Source organism: Nomascus leucogenys, chromosome 16 (assembly GCF_006542625.1).
Source record: "Nomascus leucogenys isolate Asia chromosome 16, Asia_NLE_v1, whole genome shotgun sequence".
NCBI lineage: Eukaryota > Metazoa > Chordata > Mammalia > Primates > Hylobatidae > Nomascus > Nomascus leucogenys.
The window spans coordinates 85,351,796-85,376,919 of record NC_044396.1 but is presented as its reverse complement, the minus strand read 5'-3'; the positions used below and the strand labels follow the sequence as shown (position 1 = coordinate 85,376,919).

Sequence of the window (25,124 nt, the reverse complement as noted above, 5' to 3'; positions counted from 1 at the left end):
GGCGTGGCGCAACGAGACTCTTAGAAGAAACTCTGAGGCAGAGATGGGGGGCCTCCGCCCACACGGAGACACAACGAAGTCCACATGCACACGCACGAACGCGCACATGAACACGCACAAGCACACAAACGCCTCCTCCGGGCAGGGCACACGGGCCCGCTGCACGGGCCGAGGCCCCGGACTCGGAGGGGACTGCAGAGCCGACCCACAACCCAGGCCCCGATGCCCCTCCCGGCCGCGCCCCTACGGAGGCTTGCGCAACAGGCGGCGGCTCCAGTGGGCGCCCGCCGCGCGCTGCCCGAGCCCAGCCCAGCCCTGCGCGCCGGGGCGGAGGGAGCGGGGAGCGGGGAAGGGGTGTGTCCCGGCTGCGTGCGGCGACTGCGAGGGTCTGGGAGGGGCGAGGCGCGGGGGCGGGGCCGCGGCGCCTATAAAGTCGCCCTCCGCCGGGACGTAAACAAACCTCGCCTGGCTCCCAGCTCGCGCTCAAGCTCGCCAGCTCACCCTCCGCCCTCGGCTTCCGCGGGGCGCTGGGCCGCCAGCCTCGGCACCGTCCCTTCCTTTCTCCCTCGCGTTAGGTAAGCCCGCGCCCTCTTCTCCCGGGCGCGACGCGGAGCAGAAAGGGGCCGCCCGAGCGGTGCCGCAGGAGCGCCGGGACCGCCCTTTGTAGCCCCGCGGACTCCAGGAGTAAGCGCCCCGGAGCTGCAAGTGCGCGGCCATCCCGGGGCGCGGGTGCGAGAGGGCTTTGGGTGCACACACCGCTGAAGTGGGCGGTTCAATTACGGAAAGGGAGGAAAAAAAGACAGGGTCCCATTCATCTCCCCCCTAGCTGGGGATTGGGGTTCTGGAGGTCGGGAAGGGGGCGATGAGACGGTCCGAAAACCACCAGGATAGCGTTTCCTGGCGTCCTCTCTGAATCCCAGCTGGCGCCGCTGGCAGGGGTGCGCGCTGGACGTGGGTGCAGAAGGGACTAGGTGAGTGAGTGTGTGTGTGTGTGCGCGCGCGTATGTGTCTGGGAACGGAGAGATTGCGCGCGATTGTGTAGATGAGGGGTTGGTAGAGGTGAGCACTGGCAAGGAGGCTGGAGAGGGGGGCGTGGGTGTGTCTGGCTTGCGGACTGGGTCGGGAACGGGTGTGGATCCGAGAGGCTGGTGGCGCTTCAGTCCCGTAGCACACACAGGGCGGTGTGCCTGTGTGAGTGTAAGCATGTGTGTGGGGGGAGGGTCCAGGGTGTGTCACAGTGCAACACGCGAGCGGGAGCAAGTGTCTGCGAGCGCCGCTGGGCAGGGTGCGCCCCCGGAGGAACCCGGGGTTGGCGCATCGGCGGCGTGGGAGAACTGGCCTGGGGGAGAGGGGTCTCGCGGACATTTGGCGGCCCTTTGAGCTGGCTGGAGCTAGGAGTGGCGTCATTTTCGCCTCCGCCCACCCTCCCCCGCTTTCCTCCCCTCCCCTGCCTCCTGTGCTGGCCGCTCCTGCCCTCCCGGCGGGGAGAACAGCTGGAATTACTCCGACGTTCCTGGGGGATCCGCCGCGGTCTCTGATTCAGCCTCGGGAGGAGATTCGGGCTGGGCGTGGGGAATGCGGCTGGTTCTGGGGGAAACACGCTGTCACGCCTCTGTCAAATTAGTAGCTAGAGCTGGGATTTAGTGGGTCGGTTCCTTACCCACCCCTCCCCGTACCCCCCGCCTGTTGTCCCTGCTGTCCCTGGGGGTCCTAAACAGGACGCCTCTGTGGCTTGGAAGTGGGAGATGCCTGGCAGTGGGTGGGGGAGGCAGGGCCCTTGGTTATCTTATGCCCATCCAAGAACAACCCTTCCTCACGGACGCTGGGGGCACTTCAGTTTGTTTGGTTTCTTTAAGCTACTGGGAAATATCTAAGATTCAGAAGTCAGCCAGTGGCCAAGCAGGAGGGCGGTAGACATCCTTATAATACCCATCAGCTGCACGGGACTTTCTCCTAAGCTGCCTCAAATGAACATATCTAAATACAAATCCCCTGTTTTTGCTGCAGAAATGCAGTTTCAAGGCGAATTTTTCAGTCTAGATTCTTCCTGTTGAGAAATTCTGGCGTCCTTATTGAGTTTCACAAATGTGATTGAAATAAGCAATGTGCAGAGGGGGCAAACCCCAGCGCCTGTCTTGGAAGGGCTGCCTTCTGGTGGGAAAGACACACAGCTGGAGACGCAGACCGGTTCTGTGTGGTGTGTGTGGCGGCAGAGCCAGCCCCAGGCTGGGGTGGCGCAATGTGGGGGATGAAGGAAGGTGTAAGGGAGAGAGAGGGGTTCGGTGTGGATGGAAAACGGGGTATTCCCCTGACCTGTGACTTCTTAGCTTTGCGGGACCGTGTCTCCCACGAGAATGTAAGCTGCATCTGGGCAAGGAGGAGGATTTGCCTACCCTGCCCTGTAACCTGGCCCCTGGCCCAGCGCCTGGCAGGTGGGAGGAGTTGAAATATGCACATGGGATGAAGTAGATGGCTCTGGGTCTTCGTCCCCATTTCCTGTGAACCAGCAGGTTGAGTTTCCGGCAAGGTAATAGACTGTGCATGGGTGGAGGTGTTGGGTTTTGCTTTTGAGGGACACTGGAGTGTCTGTTTGGGTCTCTTCTGAACAAGTTCTTTTGGAGCAACAAAGTTTGATCATTTGGAATGGAATAAAAAACTCACACAGGACCTACCTAGTCCAACTTCTTCCCATTTTACAGATGGAAAATGAGGCACAGGGATGGGGAGGGATGTGCCCAGGCTGAGCTGAGCTGGAGCTCGGCTTTGTGGGAGGCTCCTGGGTGGGACTGAAGGCAGTGGAAAGGGTTCCTGACAGGATTTTGCCTGCCTGCTATGGAGGGGCAAAAGGAAATTGCATCTTCACTGAATTTCTGGTGAGGCAACTTTTGAGGCCAAAGGGGCAGAGTGGAATGATTTTTTTTAAGTGTAAATCAGGTGTTCTTGAGAGATTAGCAAAGCCAGCCTGAAGAGCAGGGGCTTAGAGGCTGCAGCCCCCTAAGTTGGCCTTTGACTGAATGGGGCTGCCGCCCCCATGACGGAAGACAGATCTCAACTGAGCTGAGGGCCCCCCTGGGGTATGTTGAAACCCGCTGGCCTGAACTTGCCTCCACATGGACCTGAAAGAAAGATAGCATTGTGTTTTTCTGATGGCCCAAAGCTGCAGTTCTTCCTTGGGACCCAACCCCAGAGAATCCCATTCCAGACGTGACTCAGAGGCCCTGTCCTGGGAGAGAAAGCGTGATGACTCAGCATCGAAGGCTCAAGCAGGGTTCAGGTTTGACTCAGCCTGGAAGGAATGCCAGGGAGGCACACAGCATCTCTCTCCCCCTAGAGCAGCCACTGTCTCCCTTCATCTGCCTTCATCCTCGCAAGAACGCTGCCTGGACCGTATTGCTCCATTGAATGGATGAGGCAACTGAGGCCAGGATTTCAGGATTTGCCTGTAGCCATATGGCTCAGATGGGAGAGCCAGACTTTGAACCCGGACAGTTGGACTTCAGAGCCTTTGTTTTTTTTCCATGGCAATATGTTGGGGCACCTGAAGAAATCAGGCTCAAATGAAAAGGCAATCAGGAGCTCTATGCCTCAGTTTGCTTTTCTGTAAAATGAGAGTAACAGACATGGTGTCATCAGAATGTGTAACTATTAATCTGTGTAACCTGAGAACAGCACTCAGCATGTGGAAAACAGTGTGTAGGTGTTTGCCGTCAGTAACGCCCACAGAAGACATTCTCAAGGCATCTTCTTGGCAAGCAGAGTCTGGGGCCCTTTGTCCTAAACCTACCCAAGGCTGTGAAAGTGCCTGCAAATGCTTGACCTAGGTATTGCTTTTTGCTAAGCTTATGTAAGTTGCATAATAGTGTCATGAGAATCTTGTCTGAAATGCACGTTTCTAGGCCCAGTCTCCTGCGATTCTGTCTCCATGTGGGGATGTGCTATTGTTTCAAAGCTCCCTTGGCTGGGTTGGGAGTGGGGTATCCTGCAGGCAGCCAGAGTTGAGAACTTCTGCTCTGGAATGACAGGGGAGAGAAGAAAGGAAGGTGTGGCCATGCATGCCGCTGTACCTTCAGGCCACCCTGTGTCCGCAGTGCCTGGGAATTAGTGAATGCTCAGTAAATAGCTCTTGTTTGCTACAGTGCCTTGGAGGTTCGATGTCATCTAACTGAGGTAGAAGACATTCCTTCCACCTCTCAGGTCAGAAAATTGAGGCTCAGGCTGGTGACTCTTCTGTCCAGAGTCCAGTGAGTGGGGTTCTGGCCAAGGTGAGCCTCCTGAGCCCTTTCCACACTCCAACATTGCCCTTGGAGGCCGCCCACACCCTCTGGGCCCACCTTTTGAGAATGAGCTTGGTTTCCTGGATCCACCCCAGGCTGTTCTTCCTGCATCTCTTGATGGCTGTGTGATGGAAGTACTGCGTGTCCACTTGCTTTTTATCTTTCAACTTGGAGACAGAGGCAGGCTAGATAGCGGTCTTGGCTGAGAACTTGGTCCAGGCAGGTAGGCAGAAGGGCTGGGGACACTGAGGCCCCACAGGAAGGCGGCAGCAGAAGTAGAGGGCCATGAGTGGGTGCCAACCTGGAGCCGTGTTCTCGGGGTGGGGGCCATGTGAAAAGAAACCTGGGCCCCCTCGGGTGGGGCGTAAGCCCCAGCACTACAGAATGGGAATGGATTACACAATTGGGGCTGTAAGCAAGTCTCTTTGACCCAGATCTTTGACTTTCCCACCTAACATTGTTTGCAGACCTGCCTACCCCCTACCTGCCTGGGCTCCATCTCTGACCTTTTGAGTCCAGCGGGTTTTCTTGCAACTGAGCTGGTAGAAAGTGAGGTTCCTTAACAGTCTGGGGGCCTTGAGTGCCCTCCCCAGCAGTTTAATCTTTCCTTTCTTTAAATCTGCGGGGGGCCTTTCTGCAGCTATACATTTTAAATCTGCATAGAGTTCTGTTTAAAGAGAGGTGGGTGGGGGCCCAAGTCTCCACCCTGTTCTCCTGTCTTCACCCTCTGCCCCACCCCCACGGAACCTAAGAAGATTCCCAGTAACCCTCTTCAAATATGGATGTGAGAGGGCCATTTAAGAGGTGGGTCTATGGCCTCTCTCAGCTGGGAATGCTTACCACCTCTTCTTCCTCTTTTGTAATCATGGAACTCTCCTCCTTTCTCCAGAAAGGCCTCCTTGGCTGTCCCCTGCTGGAGGGGAGGCTGGGTTGGGTCCTTCCTGGGACCTGTGCATGTCTCCCATGAAACCTGAGAGCCTGTCCTTAGTAGGTGTTGTGTTAGTGGTGGTGGAAAGGACACCTCCACTGATTAAGGAAGTAACTTGGACCATCTTGCATAGACAAGATCGGAGGCCCATTCCGGAGGGTGGAAACTGCAAGACCATTCTGGGGACGGATCCTGTTAGCGTGGCTAGCATCCCATCTCGGGACAAAGGGTTCTGTATGAGGAATCCATTTCCTCGTCCTCTGCTAACACTGGCTCCATTTGTGCGATTTCCACAAATTATCTCAGACCATCCAGCGCAGCCTATGCCTGTCCCGCAGATTTCACAGAATAATCCTCTGAGGAGACCAGTGTCCTCCTTTGGACTTCCAGTTACTCACCTCGTCCCCTCAGACGGTCGTCTTCTGTCTGCCAAACAAATTACTCGTGCTGCCAAAACTCCACTGAGAATCTCCAGGAAGATCTCGGTTGTATTGCAGAAAAGAGGTGGGCCCTGACAAGATTCCTGACACCTCCCTCTTCCTGCTGTTGTGTTTGGGACACTCTCGCTGACCTCCCTGGTGCTGTGCTCAAGTTGAACACACAGCAGTTCAGTTTCAGCTCCAGCCCCTCTGGACCCACACCCAGGGAGTGAATGCAGCTTTGGCTTGTTTGAGAGGGAGGCAGTGGGGTTCACCTTCTTAGTGATCCCTTTTTCATTCCTTGAATATCAAACATCACTGATGCCTCCTGGGTTTCAGGCTCCACTGCAAAGCACAGGGGCCCTCGAGGAGTTCCTAGTGTGGTTTTGTTCTCTGCGTGACATTTGTACTGTTTCCTTGATTTTGATTGCTCTGATACATTTCCCTAACCTCTAAACCAGGGAACTTTCTTGAAGGTCCAGTGAATCCACCCATATTGTTTGCTGAGTTGATTAGTTAAGAAAGACAGTGCGTGAAGACTGCCAACTTCCTCACCCTCCCCAGGGCCTTGAGTTTCAAAAGGGCCAGAAAACACCAAGAGAGCCCGAGAACTGCTTTGTAGCTTGACTTCAAAATCTCTTTTGGCAAAGAAATGACAAAGGAATGTATCCACAGTAAGGCGGGGCTATCCAGGGCCCATCTCAAGGTGGTTTTCCTTGAGGTTCAGGCAGAAATGGTGCTGTTCTCGGCAGTTTTCTGGGGAAGTTGCTATAGCAAACAGCCACAGCACACGTTGATTTTTTTCCCTCCTTTTAAAATCTGTTCTATAAAGAGCACAATGTGCTGGAGAGAACACTGGCTTTCATGTGGCCTTAAAACCAGGCATGTTATGGAGGGTGGAATCTGGGCCAGTTGCTGTTGGTGACAATCGATGCTACCCTTGTCAACAATTCCCGCCTGCTCTCCCTTTATCTGCTTCACTGAAGGCCTCCAGGGGACTGCTGTCTGCCCTCCCCCGAGGGAGTGAATGCCATACCTGCACCCACAACAAACCAGTGAGTTTGTCACCTTTCCCTCAGCAGGGAGGAATCTAGACATGTGGCCTTTGGAAGTCAAGTGGGCCTTTGTGTTTGTTTTTGAGCCTCAGGTTGCCCATCTGTGAACTGGGTATAATACCCAACCTCTCCCGGGGGAACCTCCTTGAGGAGCAAGTGACACAGTGTGCTGAGTGAACGCTTTTCCAAAGCATTGAGTTGGCCATCTTAGGAGGGTACTATGGGGGAGCTGAAAACAGAGAACCTTCTGGGTGTTGTGAAGGGAGAAAAGTTCAAGACGCCGGTTTTGCCAAAAGCTCAGGCCTACTCATGATGGCTCAGTGGTGACTGTGCAGGGTGGAGGAGAGGCATGTGACTGTCCCAGCTGACCTCCACACGCTGAAAGCCTCACGGTCACATGTAGCCCACCTGACAACGTTGTATGTGGGCCACAGGTGGTGGTGAGGACTGTGGATATATTTAGGGCGATGTGAGATGATTGTCAACATTCCCTTTAAGGTTGCTTTAACCTGTGCCAGATTGATGCTTGCTGACTTGTGGCACACATCTTAACCTCTTGGTGCCTCAGTTTCCCCATCTGTTAAATGGTGACATGCTGGCACCTCCCTCCTAGGGTTTCTGTGAGGCTTAAAGGAAGTACTGGGTTTAGAGCCCAGTTAGTGCCACAGATACTATTCCTGGTGCTGTTTCTGTGGTGTGTCTGTGTAGGGTTACATCGTTGCCTTCCTGTGGCTGCTCTTCCTGGTGGGTGGAACCTGGAACTTCTAGAACAGATCATGGATGTTTCTCTGCTGGATATCCCTTCAGCCCCACCCTGTGGGAGTTGTGGGGGGGCCCAGGAGAGTTTGCTCAAGAGGGTGTACAGATGGGTGGCAGAGCTGGAGCAGGGCGCTAGTCTTAACAGACAGGAGTCTGAGACTGGCAGAAGTGGGGGCCTTCGTCCAAGGTGTGGGGCTAATCTGGCCAGAGCTGAGCCCGGCAGGACCTTGGTAAGACCCTGTGGCCCTTTTGTCTTGGTGAAGCACCTTGCTGCCTGGGTTTCCATTTGCCTGTGTAAGTTTGTTTTGGACAGCGTGATCTCCATAGACGTACACTGTGCCTACTTTACAGATGGAGAAACCAAGGCCCAGAGAGGAAGTGACTTGCTCAGAGTCACAGAATAGGAAGGTGGCAGAGTCCCCATGCCCTGATTCCTAGGCCAGCGTTCCTGCTGCCCCACTGAGGTTTTTGGGAATCGCAGGCTCTGTGTGTCCCCCTCAGTCCCCCAGGGGCTGTTGAACAGTTCTCAAGTGGCCTCAGATTACCCAAGATGCCTCTGCCCACTGCCCTCCCAGGCCCCAGGGTCACGGGTCACGTTCTTTTCTTCCTCGGGCAGATCCTGGCCTTGGCTTTGCCTGGAACCTGTGATCCAGCTCTCTGCCGACTCTCCTGGGTCTGCTGGACCGGAAGGATATTTGTGTAGCCCCTCTTGGGCCCTCGTTACTCATTGACAGACAGACAGTGCTGGTGGAGAGAAGGGCCCCAGTGGTGATGCATTGGGCCTGATAATCAGAAACCTTGGTGGCATTTGCTGAGCATTTTCCATGTGTCCCTCTCCTCGCTGGGACTCTAGGACTGAAACCCAGGCTGCATCCTCACAGATGTCTTGGCATCTCCAAGGCAACCCTGAAAGGAAAGTATGCTGATGAATTAAGCAGGTGTTTGCCAGGTTCTCCATGCCATTCTTGAATTTCAGCCCCACTGCTGATCTTGGGAGCAGGAGTTAGCATGCCCATTGACAGACAAGCAAACTGAGGCAAAGAGGTTGGACAGCCAGGCATGGTGGCATATGCCTGTAATCTCAGCTACTCAGGAGGCCGGAGTAGGAGGATCACTTGAACCCAGGAGTTCGAGACCAGTCTGGGCAACATAGCAAGACCCTGTCTCTCTAAAAATCAAGATGAAGAATACATTTTTAAAAAGAGATTCGATAAATTATGCAGATCACAGAGCTAATAAATGGTGACACCAGCGTCTGACCTGCAAGCCTTCCCCCAGCTCCTGGCTACCTTTCACTTCTCTGGCATTGGTCTTCTAGGAATTCCTCCCAGGCAGGTGGATGGGAAAGGAAGAAGTGAAGATACAGGCTGGCAGCTGGTGCTGTGACCTGGAGCCCTGTGTTTGGTGCTAAGCTGGGTTTTAGCTGAAGGAGACCTGCTGGAGGGGTTTCTTCTGTGCTTCTTAGGGAGCAAAGATGGCCTTGGAGATGGAGACACTGTTTGTCAGTCCCAAGCCACTCCAAAGGCGGGGCAGGTGGGCTAGGAGTCAGCCCTGGTTCCCCCGCCATGCTGCATGTGGCCCTACCCTGCCGCCCCACCTGCTAGAGGACCACTTTGATGCTTTCTATTGGGTCCCAGTGTTCGGTGATTAGGACTTTGCGCAAGGCAGAGGGAGGGCAGGGACTGGAGTCCAGCAAGGACCTCAAGCCCAGGGACAGGCTCCACCTCCCACACCTGCTAAGCCATGAGGGCCTCAGGTGCCTGGGAGGAGGGAGCAGGAGTGGAGGCACCAGCCCGAGCCCCCAAACCAGGTCACGTATCACCTGCCATTTCCTGCTGGCAGAAGGAGATCACAGACACCAGAAGACAGCGTCTTCTGCTAGAACTGGGTCCTTCCATGATTCTTGGGTGGTGACTTTGAATCCCAGAAAAAGTGTTTTGGGGAGAGTGGAGTGAAGGAAGAGTGTGAACATCGGATCTGGCTCCACTCCAGCCCCTGTGCTGCAGCCAGCAGGGTGAGCTCAGGACAGCTGGCAGCTGCTTGGGCCCACCCCCTCCTCCGTGAATGAAGGTGGTGGGGTGTGCGTGTGAGTATAAATGACTGTGAATGTGAGAGTCCATGAAAGTGAGAGTGTATCAGTGTGTGAGAATGTGTGAGTGTGTGAGAATGAGTGTGTTTGTGAGAAAGTATGTATGTATGTGTGAGTATAAGTGTGTGAATGTGAGAATGAATGTGAGAATGAAAGTTTGCAAGTGTGTCAGTGTGAGAGAATGTGTGAGTGCATTTGAGAGTGTGTGTGTGTGCATGTGCATGCACTAGATTAAATCAGAATGCATCCAACTGACATTTTCTGGATACTGTTACCTACTAGGAATTACTAAAATCAGCTGTTCCAAAGGAGGGTGGATGTCGCACCAGGGGACATTTGGCAACGGCAGATTCTTTTGCTGGTCACAGCTTGGGGTGTATGCTGTGGGCGTGTGTGGTGGGCAGAGGCCAGGGATGCTGCTGAGCCTCCTCCCATGTTCAGGGCAGCCCCTAAGGCAGAGGCTGCTTGCAGGGCCCAAATGTCAGCAGTGCTGAGCTGAGGATCTCTGTCCAGGAGGCACAGATGCTGTCCTGGATGCTGTCCAGACAGCATCCGCTCTGCCCTCCAGGGGGACAGACAGGACAGTAGACACAGCCCAGATGCAGCCTGATGAGTGAGCCCGAGGGAGCGCCTGTCCCCTCGGGACTATGAGCTCCTTGGGGGCAGGAACTGGGTCTGTTTGCTCATGATCCCCAGATGAGTCCCATAGCCAGTCTCATCGCCATAGCTGGTGTTATTTTTGTTCTGAGCTCTGTGTTGGGCACATAGAACCTAGTATGGGAAGAAACCTCTGAATAAATCCTGAGTTTTGCAACCTGCTTCCGAGAACTCAGATGTTCTTTGAGGGCCAGCCTGGTGGCGTGGGGGCTGGGAGCGGGCAGATTGTAGGGAGCCAAGTCCCAGGGTAGAGTGGGGTTCAGGTCCTTCCCTGGCTTCAGCCGAAGCACCTTGGCTTTTTAAATTTTAAAATTTTTATTTTTTAACATTTTTATATGTTGAACTTCCTTACATGATTTCCTTTGGATAAAAGCTCCTGCAAAAAAAGTTTGAAAAGTTTTTTGGTTGAGGCATCAGGGACAAGGTAAGGGCTGCTTGATGGGCCCAACTCGGGAGAACTGAGGTGAGGGAACCGCTCTCCCCCTGCCCTGCAGGCTGGCCAGATGGTGGACCACCAGCAGCTAGCTGGCTGAGTCAACCTGCAGAAAGCACCTTCTGCAGTCCTTGGTTCATGCGGCGTTAGTATTGCAGGACGCGACCAACATGCAGGCTACCCCGAGGCCTGCAGCCCCCAGAGTCCCCCCAGACTAGTGCAAAGCTTTATCCAGTCTCCTGGCAGACTTCAGAGTCTAGGACACTTCCTAAATGGTTCAAAATCAATGGAAGCATTTGGGAGACAATAAATAATGTCACCAGACATTGCCAAATGTCCCCTGGGAGATAAAATCCCCCCGAGTTTAGATACACCCCGTGATCATCCTCAGCAGTTTTATCTCTAGACTTCCCAAAGGCCTTTAGCACTGAGGGGTCTGGGTCAGAGAAGGCCCCACCAGCTCCCAAAAACAGATGCTCAAGAACTTGGTTTTTCTAGGAGACACAGTGATTTTTTAACCCATTGCCTCATGTGGTCTGGGAAGCTAAGCAGTAGGAAGGAAAAAGGTGCTGGATAGCATAAAGAGGAAACAGGGAAGATGGACATTTCTGTCTCTTCTGTTCTGGAGGAGAGAGCTGGTGGAGACTGACACCATATCCTAATGTGATCACGGTTTCTGGAAGCCAAAGAGAACTGACCAAACTGGGCTGAACCACAGCATTTCTCGAGTCCTTTTAAATGTAGAATTTTTTTTTCCAGACATTGCACTCTTGGGGTTTAGCAACAATTTAAAAGTGAATTTTACTGAAAGCATGCTGTTGACCTACATTGCTCATTTATTCAGAGAGGGAGTTGCAGCCTGACTCTCTGTCTAGGGGAGTCGCTCGTGCTGGGAGCTAGAGGTGGAGAAAAGAACAAGCCACCTGCTTGATGAAGCTCACAGATAGGACTGCTTGAACCCACCTAGTGGGACAGTGAGAGCCCCCTGGCTTCACCCTAGCGTCCTTTGCTGAGCAGGGTATGCTAAGAAGCTCCTGTGAAATGAGAAGTCCTTTCACTCTCAGAATGAGGGGTGGCATTGGCAGGGCCCTGGGTTTCTGGAAGGCTCCCTAGGCCATGTAGGCGAGGTGTCCCACAGGCCAGGGTCTTGGGACCACAAACCTGCTGAATTAGCAAGGCTAACAGACCCGGGCCTTTCATGCCTCCTGCCTCCAAGCTGGCAGCTGCCCAGGAATGCTCACAAATATAAAACCGACTTTGTTTTCAGAATGTTCTGGAGCATAGACTCCAAAGTCTGTATAAAGGCATTCTTGTGGGGCTGGTTATCTACTGGGGAAAATCATGCTGGGGCCCCAGACCAGAGCACCCCAGTGGAGAGCGGGATCTGCCCACGGAATGCCATGTGTTGGCACAAGGGATGGATCCGGGGTAGATTTGGGGTGGCCTGCACTTGCCGGCTAACCTCTAAGAGGTGTTTCACCAGGTTCTTGGGAATTCCTGGGTCTTCACAGGAGCCCTAGGCAGGAATTTCAGAGGCTTGCATTCTCTCTACCATTGCATCCAAGGGGCCTTGGGCAGTGCGGGGCCCAGGTTCCCACTCTGCAGCTGGCTGTGTGAGGGCTTTGGTCAGGCGTTTTCCATTCAGAAAGTCTGGATCTGTGACCTGGGTGGGTGGCCTGGGCTCTTCCCTCTTGTCACTTACTCCTTCTCCCTCAGTCCTCTGCTGCTGTCTGTAATACTTGACCTTATTCTGCATTTTTTATGCTTCACCCCAGGGATTGGTGGGCATTTAGTTTTTCTAACTTGACTACTGATCTAGAAGAGTACATGGTTATACTTCTGGCTTCTAGATTCAGCTCTTGGAAGTATGCTTAACAGATATCACCACCTGCTCAAGCCTTGCACCCAAGGGAGTCAGTGGCAGCATTCTGAGTCCTCCTGGGCTGTGCTTCAGTCTGGTATTGCAGCCCACACTTCTGCACCTGCCCTGTGTTAGAGCACAGGTAACCCCTCTGGCCCATCCCCTGCTTTGGTCCAGGAAGTGCTTTCTGCCTTGGAGGTCCTTTTTCTTACACAATTGTACTGTGCGTTCAAGTGCCCGCCAAACTCCTTGGCTTAAGGTTTTCCTCTGCCCCCTTCGCTTTTAGCAGGTAGCTGAGAGTCCTGCACCATGGGGTGTGTATGTGTGTGTGTGTGTGCATGCACGCATGTGCCTGTGTGTCTGTGCATCTGCATCACCAGCCTTCTGCTAGGGCTAACTGTGAGGCCGAAGCTTGTACTATGCCTAGGCATGGTAAGCATCGTGTGAGCTTGTGTTCCCGTTTCATTGTCACACTGGGGCTGCCTGACTTTGGGATCAGCAGTGCAGGTCCCCTTCTAGAATGCAGTGAGCTGTATCCTGGGTATGGTGGGTGGGCCCGAACTTGGTATGGGGACCTGTTTGTGAGCCTGATCCATCCATTTCATTGGGAGGGTAGTGTCTGTGAGCCTCAGTGTCCTCTCCCAGGAAATCCACTGCGCTGGCCCCAGTGGGAAGACTGGGTTGGGTCCATGGGCTGTGTGTACAAGGGGCCTCCTCATCCCCTGCCGTGCATCACGAGGGAGGTGAAGCTGCTGGGCAGTGTGCAGGCCTGGCCTTCTCACCATTGGTCTTGGATTTGCTTCCTTCAGGAAACCTCTCAGCAGGAAGTGTTGACCTTTTGGCCTTTGTCTCCTTGCAGGCAGGTGACACCAGGGACATGTCTCGGGAGATGCAGGACGTAGACCTCGCTGAGGTGAAGCCTTTGGTGGAGAAAGGGGAGGTAAGTGGAGATCTTCCTGGCTACCCCATCACAGGCACATGTACACATAGACACATACAAGTACGCCGGAGCTCACACTTGCACTTACGGGCATGCAAACACTGCACAAATACACATGTACACAGCATACACACGGCAAACAGACTTGCACACACATGTACACAGCATACAGACACACATGCATACACACATAACACATGTGTCCACTGCTTCCTCGAAATGCAAAGTTGTGAGAGGCTCTGGTTCAAGTCCCATAGGATTGAGGGCTGGGCCCCTTGCCCACTTCTCTGGGCCTTTCTGCTCTCATTTGTAAAGTGAAAACATCGAACCAGAGGTTCTCTCAGCTTTCCCATGTCTAACATTCTGTGGTTATAGAACATGCAACATGGAGCCCAGTTGCCCATAGGGACTGCCTGCCTCAGCTCTCATTAAAGCTACATATTCTGGGGCCACACTGTCTGGACTTAAATCCCAGCTGTGACACTTTGCAGCTTGGTGTCCACTTGCTAACCTCTCAGTATCTTCATATTCTAGTTCTTCATCTGTAAAATGATGACATTAGGACTTAACCTCATGGGGCCAAGTGAGGATGGAATGACCTAGTTAGAACTTTGCCATAGAGGAGATGGACAATGCTTAGTCACTTTTTCACTTGCTATTATTATCTTTTTGGGCAAACCTCTTCTGTCAACAGAGCCCTTCCTATTGGAAACAGAAGCCCCTGTCCTATAGGCTGGGCTGGCAGGGCCCATCCTGGGCTGATTGTTCTGAAGACGAATGAACCTTTGCATTTGCACAGTTGACATTGTAGCTTCAAAACATGTTCACGTCCCAATTCTCACTCAGCCTCATAACTGCCTCTGATGATATGTCTTTTTAAAAATGTGGAAGCTTTGGTCCAAAAGTGAAGTTAGTCTAAAGCCAACTAAATGCTTTTAAAAATGATAATTACCATGCACTAACCACATCCTGCAGGCCTGCTTCTCCGCCAACCGTATTTCAACTTCGGTTCATGCAAGTCCCAGATTCGGTGATTGTACTCATTTTGTAGAGGAGGAAGTTGAGTCTTAGGGAGGTTAATTTGTCTTCTTTGCATAGTTACAAAGTGTGGGACATGGAATCAAACCCAGGCCAGCTGACGTTGGTGAATAGACTGTTCATTTAATTTCCTTATGACTCTACATGTGGCTGCTCTGTTTTAGGTTCATAATTTCATAGACTTTTCTTTACAAATGTGTGAGGCAACCATCTCTTTTCCCCTTTTGCAGATTTAAAAATAAAAACAAACTGGTCCTAGACAGGAAGGGGATTGGCCAAGTTCATTCAGATAGCTGGTATAACTAGAGTTAGAAACCAAGCCTGGGGAGGCTACAGAATACTTGCTTATCATTCTACACTAGGGTCTGCAAACCTTTTCTGCAAAGGGTCAAATAGTAAATATCTTAGGCACTGAAGGCCACATGATCTCTGTTGCAACTGCTCAACTTTGCCATTATAGCAAGAAAGCAGCCATAGACAGTCTATAAGTGAATGTACTTGCTGTGTTCCAATAAAAATTTAAAATGTGGTGAGGCGGATTGCAGTGTACGAACCCCTGCTGTATACTGTGCAGGTTCTAAATCCATGTCCTCTTAACTCTGGGTCTGTGACATAGTCTGAAACAATCAAACAGAAACTTCTAGGTAGAACAAATACATATCACCATATTCTTATTTCTCCCTTTTAAAAAACCCTGTGAAAATGGTATCCCACACTTTGCTTTATTCACTTGACATTTCTGGGAGATCTTTTCAACATCAGTCCATAATCCACTTGCTTTTCTCTTTTTAGGTACATAGTATTCCACCACATGTATTTGTCCAGTGCCCAGTATATGAACACATGTGTCTTTCCGGGCTTTTGCTATGTACAGACAGCTGCAAGAAATTTGCACCCTTGTATCTTTCATGTGTGTCATTACATACATGTGCAGGTAGAGCCCTAGAAAAAAGTTCTCAGAAGTGGCATCACTGGGTCCAAGGGTAAATGCAGTTAAAACAACATTTTTTATTTATTTCAGGCAGCCTACTGGAATCCTTAGAACATTTTATATATGAAACACATCTCTAAGAGCTTGTCCGTTCAGGGTTACATGCCAGTGCATCTCTCAGTGAATATTTACCCTTTCTTTCAAGGTTTAGACGGAAATAAATTTATTTCAATTCCTTAGATTGACTCAGCAAAGTGATTAGAATTAGGCTTGACTATTGGGAAGTTCTTCCTTGTGTCTGTCCTCAATCTAGATTGCCACCGTACTCTGCTGACATTTTGAAGGTTGGTGTTTGTTGTACAGAATGGCTTTCCCCATTCTTTCCCACCAGTACACACTCACGTGCACATATACACACACAGGGCAATGGTATAGGTGCCAGCCACGTTTGCTTCCACTTGAATTCACCCAAAGTCCCTGATGTTTCTTGCTCACAGCCCAGGGGATGTGGAGCTATTTGAATCCCCAGCACGAGGGCCTGTGTTGACATCTAGTCTTCCAATCCCTGCCATCTAATGGGGGCTCCATTCCATCATGCTGTTCCCCTCATCACTTTTGCATTTTGCTCTGCTGAGCCATCTTCTTTTCTGGGGGTTTGTGGTGGGTGAGGCTGGGGCTCAGTTTTCACAGAGTGTTGGGACTCCGTCTCTGGGTCAGGAGGAAAACATGCCAGCAGCATCTCTTAGAAATGTTGGCCAGCCAAGACTCCAGTTGGTCCTCCGAGTCACATTTTCACCAGGCCAGAGGGGACATGGGACTTTTCTCTGTCTTCCTGGGCCTGTCCTGCCATGGACAACTCTGGTAAAAGATAGAATTTGGGCTGAACTTCAGATTTTTTTTTTTTTTTTTTTTTTTTTTTGAGACGGAGTTTCACTCTTGTTGCCCAGGCTGGAGTGGCTGGAGTGCAGTGGTGTGATCTAGGCTCACTGCAACCTCCGCCTCCTGGGTTCAAGGAATTCTCCTGCCTTAGCCTCCCGATAGCTGGGATTACAGGCATGTGCCACCATGCCTGGCTAATTTTGTATTTTTAGTAGAGACGGGGTTTCTCCATGTTGGTCAAGCTGGTCTCGAACTCCCGACCTCAGGTGATCCACCCACCTCAGCCTCCCAAAGTGCTGAGATTACAGGCGTGAGCCACAGCACCCAGCCTGAAACTCAGAATTTTTAGATTGAGGGAAATGCTTAGAGGTCTCCGCTGCCTCTTCCACTCACAAGAGATTGAAATTTAATCCAGGTCCAGATGACAGCAGCCATGGAAAAAATGTAAGGAGGACCATGATGTGGTCAGGTTTGAGTTTTAAAAGTATAGCACATGGGTGGAGCCAGGGAGACTAGTTAATAGTCAGATATCAAATTTCTGTAACTCTCAAGCTTGTGATCAGCTTAGACCCTCAGATTTTTATCTATCAAAGCTATTGTCAGAAAGGAGTTCAGTTAATGTGTCTGCTTTTCTGCTGGACTTCTATTTTGAGATGAAAAGGAAAGTCTAGGCTGGGCGTGGTGGCTCACACCTGTAATCCCAGTACTTTGGGAGGCCGAGGCAGGTGGATCATGAGGTCAGGAAATCGAGACCATCCTAGCTAACATGGTGAAACCCCATCTCTACTAAAAATACAAAAAAAAAAAAAAATTAACTGGGCGTGGTGGCGGGTGCCTGTAGTCCCAGCTACTCAGGAGGCTGAGGCAGGAGAATGGCGTGAACCCAGGAGGTGGAGCTTGCAGTACTCCAACCTGGGCAACAGAGCAAGACTCCGTCTCAAAAAAAAAAAAAAAAAAAAAAAGAAAAGAAAAGGAAAGCCTGCCTTTGTGAGGAATTAGGGAGACCCCACAAAGGAGGGAGCGTAGGTACAGATTTAGGTCATAGAAAGGCCCATATGTCCCAACATTATTTCTCTTACAGAGAAAACAGATGAAATTGACAATCTTTTTTGTCTTTCCACAGACCATCACTGGCCTCCTGCAAGAGTTTGATGTCCAGGCAAGTAGAGGATGTGGCTTTCCTTCCCCTTCCTCATCCCATCTTCTCTTTTTCCTTTTTCTTTCCATTGGTTTAAGTAGATCATTGCGCAAACATTGAGGGCAAGGGGAGAGAAGGCAGTGGTCTCAGCTCGGTCCGCACCCTCAGCTGCTGCTCCCTGACAGAAGCTGACTTGAATGCTGGCCAGAGAATCAGGAACCAGTCACTTCCCATGAAAGCAGGACAGAGACACCGCCTGTTTCAGCCCCAAAGAGCTGGCCAGAACGGTGGGGCGTGTGTGGGGAAAATGGTGTGATGCTGGGCTGGCTTGGGACCCTGTGAGGGGAGAGAACGGAAGCAAAAGCTTGATGTTCTTGGCTCCGCTTGGGAAACTGAAACCAGCCTTCTCTGTGGTTTACTGGCCCAGAACTGAAGTATCTCCATCCTTACTCAGGATTGCAGGGGCGGGCCAGGGGGTGCAGCTCAGCCGTGTCCAAGAACAGGCTCTCAGGAGAACAGGCTGGGCTCTCTCAGCTGAGGGCTGGGTCAGAACTTCAGGAAATCTAAGTCCTGGACTCGTTAGCCCCAAGCTCGGGTGGGTCCCATGCTGTGCTGGGCTCTTGGAGGGTGGGGCAGAACGCCTGAGCATATGGTGAGCTTGTGGTCTCCTTGAAGGAGGAGAGGCGCACCCCTGGACCAGCCAGAGGTGGCTGAAGTGTTCTCACCTGAACCTCTACCCGTGTGTTGCACAGGCGTCCGCATCTCACTCCTCTATTGTACCTCCTTACCTCAAAACAACTCCGCTTTTCCTCTTGAATCTCTGATTTCATGAATGTTCCCCCATCCATCCCGAGGCGAGGAATCTTGCACTGTCTTTGGAAGGAAGGGAAAGGTTGGGAGAGGGGCTGGAAGCATTGGCTAGTAGATCATCGAGGCTTTCCATACCACCGCCAAGGTGTGTATTTTCTCATCATCCTGGTTGTGTCAGGCTGTCCCTAGAGGTCACCCTGACCTCAGTGTTTAAGAAGAAGAAAGGGCCAGGTGCAGTGGCTCATGCCTGTAATCCCAGCACTTTGGGAGGCCGAGGCAGGCAGATCACCTGAGATCAGGAGCTCGAGGCCAGCCTGGCCAACATGGAGAAACCCTGTCTCTACTAAAAATACAAAAATTAGCCAGGCATGGTGGTAAGCGCCTATAATCCCAGCTACTTGGGGGCTGAGGTAGGAGAATTGCTTGAACCTGGGAGGCAGAGGTTGCAGTGAGCCGAGACCACGTCATTGCACTCCAGCCTGGGCAACAAGAGTGAAACTCTGTCTCAAAAAAAAAAAAAAAGAAGAAGAAGAAGAAGAGAGACAGCACTGGGAAGTGACTTGCCTGAGGTCACTCAGCAGTGATTGGGGAAGTGGTGCCAGACTCTGGGCCTTGCCTCTTCCAGCCCTGAGAGCTCCCCTTGCTGCTTGTGTAGGTTTTAATGATGTTGGTGAGGGCTTCCTACCTGCCAGGTGTTGTGCTGAGAGCTTCCCAGCCAATATCTCATGTAATGCCTCAGTATCTCATGATAACATGAGAGGCACCATTAGCCTTATTTTTCAAATGGGTATACTGAGGCCAGAGTGGAGGGACCGGGAGCCACACCCAGCTCTGCCTGACCGGGAAGGAAGCCCATGTTCTTCCTGCACCACTCGTGTGCTGAGGTCCAGGCTTCTCCCATGCCCTGGCCAGAGCTCCATCCTGTTCCTCTCTATGTTGCAGGATGCTGGGCATGCGAAGGTGCTCCAGGTGGGTGGGAGGTGAATGTACTATCTTGAGGTTTATCAAGTCCAAGCCTTCATTTTACAGCTGGGGAACCTGAGGGACAGAGAAAAGGGGAAGTCACTCATTCAGGGTGGCATGGTGGGGCAGCTGAGAGTTATGGTAGCGGATCCTCTTTTTCACCCTCTTGAGAATGGGGAAAAATGCACCCAGGGCAGTCAGAGCTACAACAGATGCAGTGGCTGTGACACCAGCACCATGGCCTTGGTTATTTGACTGGTTCTCTGAGCTGAGAACAGCTGGAAGTTAGCCCCAGGGGTCATCTGCTCATTCACGGATGGGCCGGGCCACACCAGCCTCCCTCAGCCTGATCGAAGCTGCCCTTGCCAACCTTCCCTGTGGCTGAAATGTCAGCTCCTTGTGTTCCCCAGGGGAGTGGCTTGCTGGCACTAAGGTTGTATCTTCCTGCAGTGGGGATGTGATCGTCCATCCTCCTCAGGTGAAGGCCCCATTCCAGAGCCAGGAAGAGTGAACCGCAAGCCCCATGGGTGCCCTTTCCTGGTGATTGACCCTTAGCACAAGACGCTTCACCTCCATTTCCCCATCTGTGAAATGGAGACAGTGCTCCAGCCTTGTTAAGTGGTGGTGGAGACAGGACACTGACTGACAAGGGCCAATGATGTTGTGCTTCCTGCATCAGTGCCGGGCCAAGCATCACACACCCTATCCACTAACTACCATGGAGTGTTTTCCCTAATTATTTTTGTTGTTGTGGAAACATACACATAACATGCAATTTACCATCTTAACTACTTTTAAATGTACAGTTCAGTAATATTAAGTACATTCGTATTGCTGTGCAGCCATCACTATCATCCATCTTCAGAACTTTATTCATTTATTTATTTTTATTTGTGTTTAGACAGAGTCTTGCTCTGTCATCCAGGCTAGAGTGTAGTGGTGCGATCTCGGCTCACTGCAACCTTTCTTTACCTCCTGGGTTCAAGCAATTCTCATGCCCCAGCCTCCTGAGTGGCTGGGATTACAGGTGCCCACCACCACACCGGGCTAATTTTTGTATTTTTAGTAGAGATGGGTTTTTCCATGTTGGCCAGTCTGGTCTCGAACTCCTGACTTCAAGTGATCTGCCTGCCTCAGCCTCCCAAAGTGCTGGAATTACAGGCTTGAGCCACTGTATCCCTAGAACTTTAAAACTTGCAGAACTGAAACTCTGTCCCATTAAACAACTCCTCATTCTAGCTTCAGGCAGTCATCCTTCTATTTTCTGTCTCTGTGATTTTGATTACTCTAGATTTTGATTACTCTAAGTATCTCATACAAGTGCAATCATACACTATATTATTATTATAAAACTGTATTAATTTGCATTGATTTGTTCTTTGCCAGCATCTGGCTGGTATAAGTTAGCATCATGTCCTCAGGGTTCGTCCCTGTTGTAGCAGGTGTCAGCATTTCCTTCCTTTTTAAGGCTGAATCATATTCTGTTGTATGTATGCCCCACATTTTGCGTATCCATTTGTCCATTGGTGGACACTTTGGGCTATTGTGAATAATGCTGCTGTGGACATGTGCATACAGATATCTCTTTGAGATCCTTTTTTCAGTTTTGGGGGACATATACCCAGAAGTGGAATTGCTGGAGGTATTAGTCCATTCTCAAGCTGCTATAAAGACATGTCAGAAACTGGGTAATTTAGAAAGAAAAAGAGGTTTAATGGACTCACAGTTTCACATGGCTGGGGAGGCCTCACATTCATGGCAGAAGGTGAAGGAGGAAGAAAGGCACGCCCTACATGGCGGCAGGCAAGAGCATGTGTGTGCCGGGGAACTGCCGTTTATAAAACCGTGAGATCTCTTGGTCTTTATAAAACCATGAGATCTCTTGAGACTCATTCACTGTCACGAGAACAGCACGGGCAAAACCTGCCCCCATGATTCAGTTACCTCCCACTGGTTCCCTCCCACGACACACGGGGATTATGGGAGCTACAATTCAAGATGAGATTTGGGTGGGGACACAGCCAAACCCTATCACTGGATCATATAGTTATTTTGGATTTTAAAATCTTGGTTACCAATTCTGAGAAACCTAGAAAGCATAGTTTATCTGCTCCCTGCGAAGATAATTCCTCACATTTGTGTTTCTCTGGAAAGTCTGCAAAGCACTTTTACATCCTCCCATCTCAGGACACAGGCAACTGATAGAACAGAGAGTAGGAGCTCCTGTCCCTACCACAGGGAAGGTCAACCTATGTGGCTCAGGCCGGGGTCGGCTAAGGAGCTGCCCCTTAGGACATCATTAAAGTAGGGACCACACAGAGAAGCCATTGGAAGGACAGAGCAGAGGTCAGGATAAGGTCTCCCAGCATCGTGCACCAGCCTGGGCTGAGCCCTCTGAGTTAATTCCCTGAGCTGTCCTATGAGGTTGGAGCATTTTTCCCTATTGTGCCTTCCTTTGTTTCTTTAACAAATGCCCACTTTGTGCCTGGCATTAGTTTAGGTGCTGGGGATGCAGTGATGAACATGACAGGCAGTGACCTGTGTTTTCAGGAACCTAAATTCTGGAATAATAGCTCAGCACTGCCGAGCACAGAATGTGTGTCTGGCAGCATGTCAGATGTGCCCCACGTGTGCTTACGGCGATCCTGTCCCCGTCCTACGGAGAGAGAGGACCTGAAGCACAGAGAGGTTAGGGAACTTGCATGAGATCGCAGAGCTGGAAAGGGGACCTCAAGCCATGTGCTTCCAGGGCACATATTTGAAACCAATCCTGATTCCTTAGAAGAAAGAGGCAAACAAACATACAAACAAGCAAATGTGAGCATTCCAGCTTCTGTAGGTGCTTTGAAGATAATAGTGAAGGGTGATACAGAGCCAGGTGATGGGATAGGGCATGGCTGGGGTGCTGTCTTAGGTTGAGGCTTTTTTTAAGTGGTGACATTGCACTGAAACCTAAAAGACAGATGGAGCCAGTCACGTGACAAAGAGACTGGGGCTAGATCATTCCAGGCAGAGGTAACAGCACAAGCAAAGGCCTTTCTGATCTGAATTCTGAAATTTCCAAGGGCAAATATGTGTTACTCTTGTAAGCTGTTAACAGGCTCAGTGTTCCCAGTAAGTCACAATATTTGAACTGAAATCTGAGTGTTGAATGACACTTTTTCAAGGTTGTTACCAAAAGAAAATCTTTCTATAAAACTGTATTCATTTAGATTTGGCTTCTTAGATTGGAAGGTGTTAGGGGCTTATGAGACTGATGAAAGCACCCCCCAGATTTTCAGCAGTCTCCAAAATCTTGGGTGTAGGGTTGCTGTAGAGTTTCCTTCAGAAGATGCAGTGCAGTGTGGTGACGGAAGCTCTCTGGGGCCTGATGGGTTCCAGGGCCAGGAACTGAGAAGGACAGAGCTTTGGTCAAGGGGACCTACAGGGCGTATCAGCCCGGGGACTGGTTAGCATAATCTGACCTCAGATTCACACGGTAGTTCCAGCAAAGCGACAGGACAGCACCTGTCTGCCATGCACTTCAGTGTCCTCTGATGAGCCAGGCCAGCGCTGAGGGCCTCCCACGCTCTCTTGCTGAATCTTTGGGGACCTGTACCGTCATCCTTACTTTACAGATAAGGAAACCGAGGCTTTCCCAGGGGGGGCAGCTGTGAAGTGAGCCACACTGAGCCCAGGGCTGTCTGACGCAGACAGTTCTCTTAACCGTGATGCTTGAGTACAGCCCTGTTCCTGGAAAGGCTGATCGAGCCCTTATGGACTAGATTCTGGTTCACCTTTGCCACGTCTACTGGTCAAAAAATCTAGCCAAGCAGATAATCTAAGCAACACTTCATCTGGCTGATGTTTAGCCTACTGACGATGAGCTGTTGTAGGACTCAAGAGTTGATGTGCCTTAATGGCAAATGGATTTTATCTGTCCATTTAGTTGGTTTCTTACCTGCTTGTTAAAATAGGGCTCCCTCCTGGGCAGTTCTTCCCCTGGGCATAGCTTGCCTCCTGGTCCAGTCTAAGGAGTCTGAGTCGCTTTATTTTGTGTATCTGAAAGCAGCTGATGTTATTCCTTGAAAAATAATTACTGCTTCAGGACTTTGACTAACTCAGGCAGATTCCTACTTCCTTTCTCAATGTAGTCAATAATTTAGGCTTTTTTTGTTGTTGTTTTTTAAATGAATCAAAACACACACACTTGAGCCCAGAGCTCGGCACTGAGGAGCTGCTGGCGGAGTCTGCGTTGAGCTGCTGGGTGGCCTGTCTCTGGAGACAGCTCGCCTGCCAGAGCAGATGGCATCAGGCCTTATCTCTCCATCACTGGCATCGCCTTTAGGTGGTCCCTTTGTTTTGTCCTGGGTGATGTTTGGGCAAAGTGATTGGTGATTTGCATATGAGGTTCTGCCAGCGCTGTCAGGCCCCCGCCTGGCTCCCGTTCCTGGAAAGATTCCGGAACCCTCAGAGCACGGGCTGGGCAGGCTGGGCAGGCTGCTGGCCTAGTAGGTGTCGGGGTTGCAGGAAGGACACGGTCTGGTCTGGCTCTGCTGAGAGGCCTCCGGCATCAGGTTTTAGGCAATTGTGTTTGCAAGTTTGATGAGTAGGGAGGGTGGGAGTATTTTGGGTTCCAGCTTATTTTCTTTGGCTAGAATTCTAGAGTCCAAGACTTCTGCTCCAGTTGGGGAGCTTTGTGGAAGGCCACCTGGGGGAGGGAAGAGGAGGAAGAATGAATATTTGCATACTCCTTGTCTCAGGGCTTCCCTGCCAAGGTGAGGGGTGTTGGCCTCTTTTGCAGATGAGAGACCCATTTGAAGATGGTAGGGAATTTGCCAAAGGGTACTGTTGAGATAGTCTTAGATTTAGATCCATCTGCTTCCGAAAAATGTTAGAGTCATGGAAGTCGTAATGGCTGGCCTCTCCTGAGCTCTGCTGTATGTCAGAAACCGTGCTGGGCTATCTTCCTGCATCCACTCGTGTGATCCTCATGAAACCTTGTTGAGGGAGGTATCCTTGCCAACTGTCCTTGCCATCTTTGTTTTATGTGGAAGATACGAGGCCCAGAAAAAGTGAAGGGATTTGCCCAGTGTCACGCCGTGATGAGATAGATGGTGAAAGCTGATTCAATCTGCAGGTCTGGAGCCGAAGTTCATTTAACGAGTTTTAGGGAAGGGACATCAGAGTTGACTTCATCACCGATAAATTGTACCTCGTGGGCCGGGTGACTTTCTGTGGCTTCAAATTGCTTTTTCTGTTGGATTTGCTGCTTCTAATTCCCTCCACCTGGATCTTGAGTTATTCAGACGGTTAGATTTGATTTGGTTTCCATGGGAATCTGTGTTTGTGTGCTCACCAGGGCTCCCTGGGAAATGAGCTGATGTTACCCACAGGGCCTCCACGTGGAGTGGTGGAGGGGGCTGGAGCAGCACCAGGGTGGGCAGGGGCTCTGGAGGTCTGGCTCCCATTCTGCTGTGAGGCCTCTTGTTTAGCAGAGCTGAGCTGGTCTTGGGGATGTACGATCCCATTCGGGGGGGCTGTTTTCCCTCCTTTTCTTGGAAGCAGACCAGCTCACAGGGAAAATGGAAATAGTGACCTTTTGCTAATTTCTGTCTTTCCACACAGTTGCTTCTTGTTTTCATGCCCCATGACTGAAGGTGGGCAGAACTCAGATAGAAGCCTGGAAATCCTCAACTCGCCATTTCCCATTCTCGCCCTCCCCCAGCCCTACTTCCTAGCAAAGCCATTGGGACTTAGAGCAAACCCTTAGAGTGACAGATGACAGGAACGCTCATCTAGATCAGCGCAAAATGAGGCTTTGGAAAATAAGCACAGCGTGCTGCTTCTGCAATTCTGCTGTGGGTTTCCTAGGAGTACCCTCCAATGGAAGAGGAGAGGTGGGGCTCATACCCGGGCCTCCGAGGTGTGTCCAGGCCAGGCTCTGCCAGGCTGACCTCACTCATCTCCT

At 51.2% G+C, this 25,124-nt stretch overlaps 1 protein-coding gene across 1 annotated transcript in view; it reads left to right on the top strand.

The window, feature by feature from the left end:
• The first annotated feature begins 409 nt into the window (after window positions 1–409).
• The window catches only part of NDRG1 (N-myc downstream regulated 1), a 59,519-nt gene continuing 34,804 nt past the window's right edge, over window positions 410–25,124 (top strand). The window contains exons 1-3 of the mRNA XM_030795002.1: window positions 410–575; window positions 13,335–13,415; window positions 17,387–17,422. Of these exons, the coding sequence (XP_030650862.1) occupies window positions 13,353–13,415; window positions 17,387–17,422 (99 nt within the window). The 5' untranslated portion in view covers window positions 410–575; window positions 13,335–13,352. The remainder of the gene's footprint in view (window positions 576–13,334; window positions 13,416–17,386; window positions 17,423–25,124) is intronic.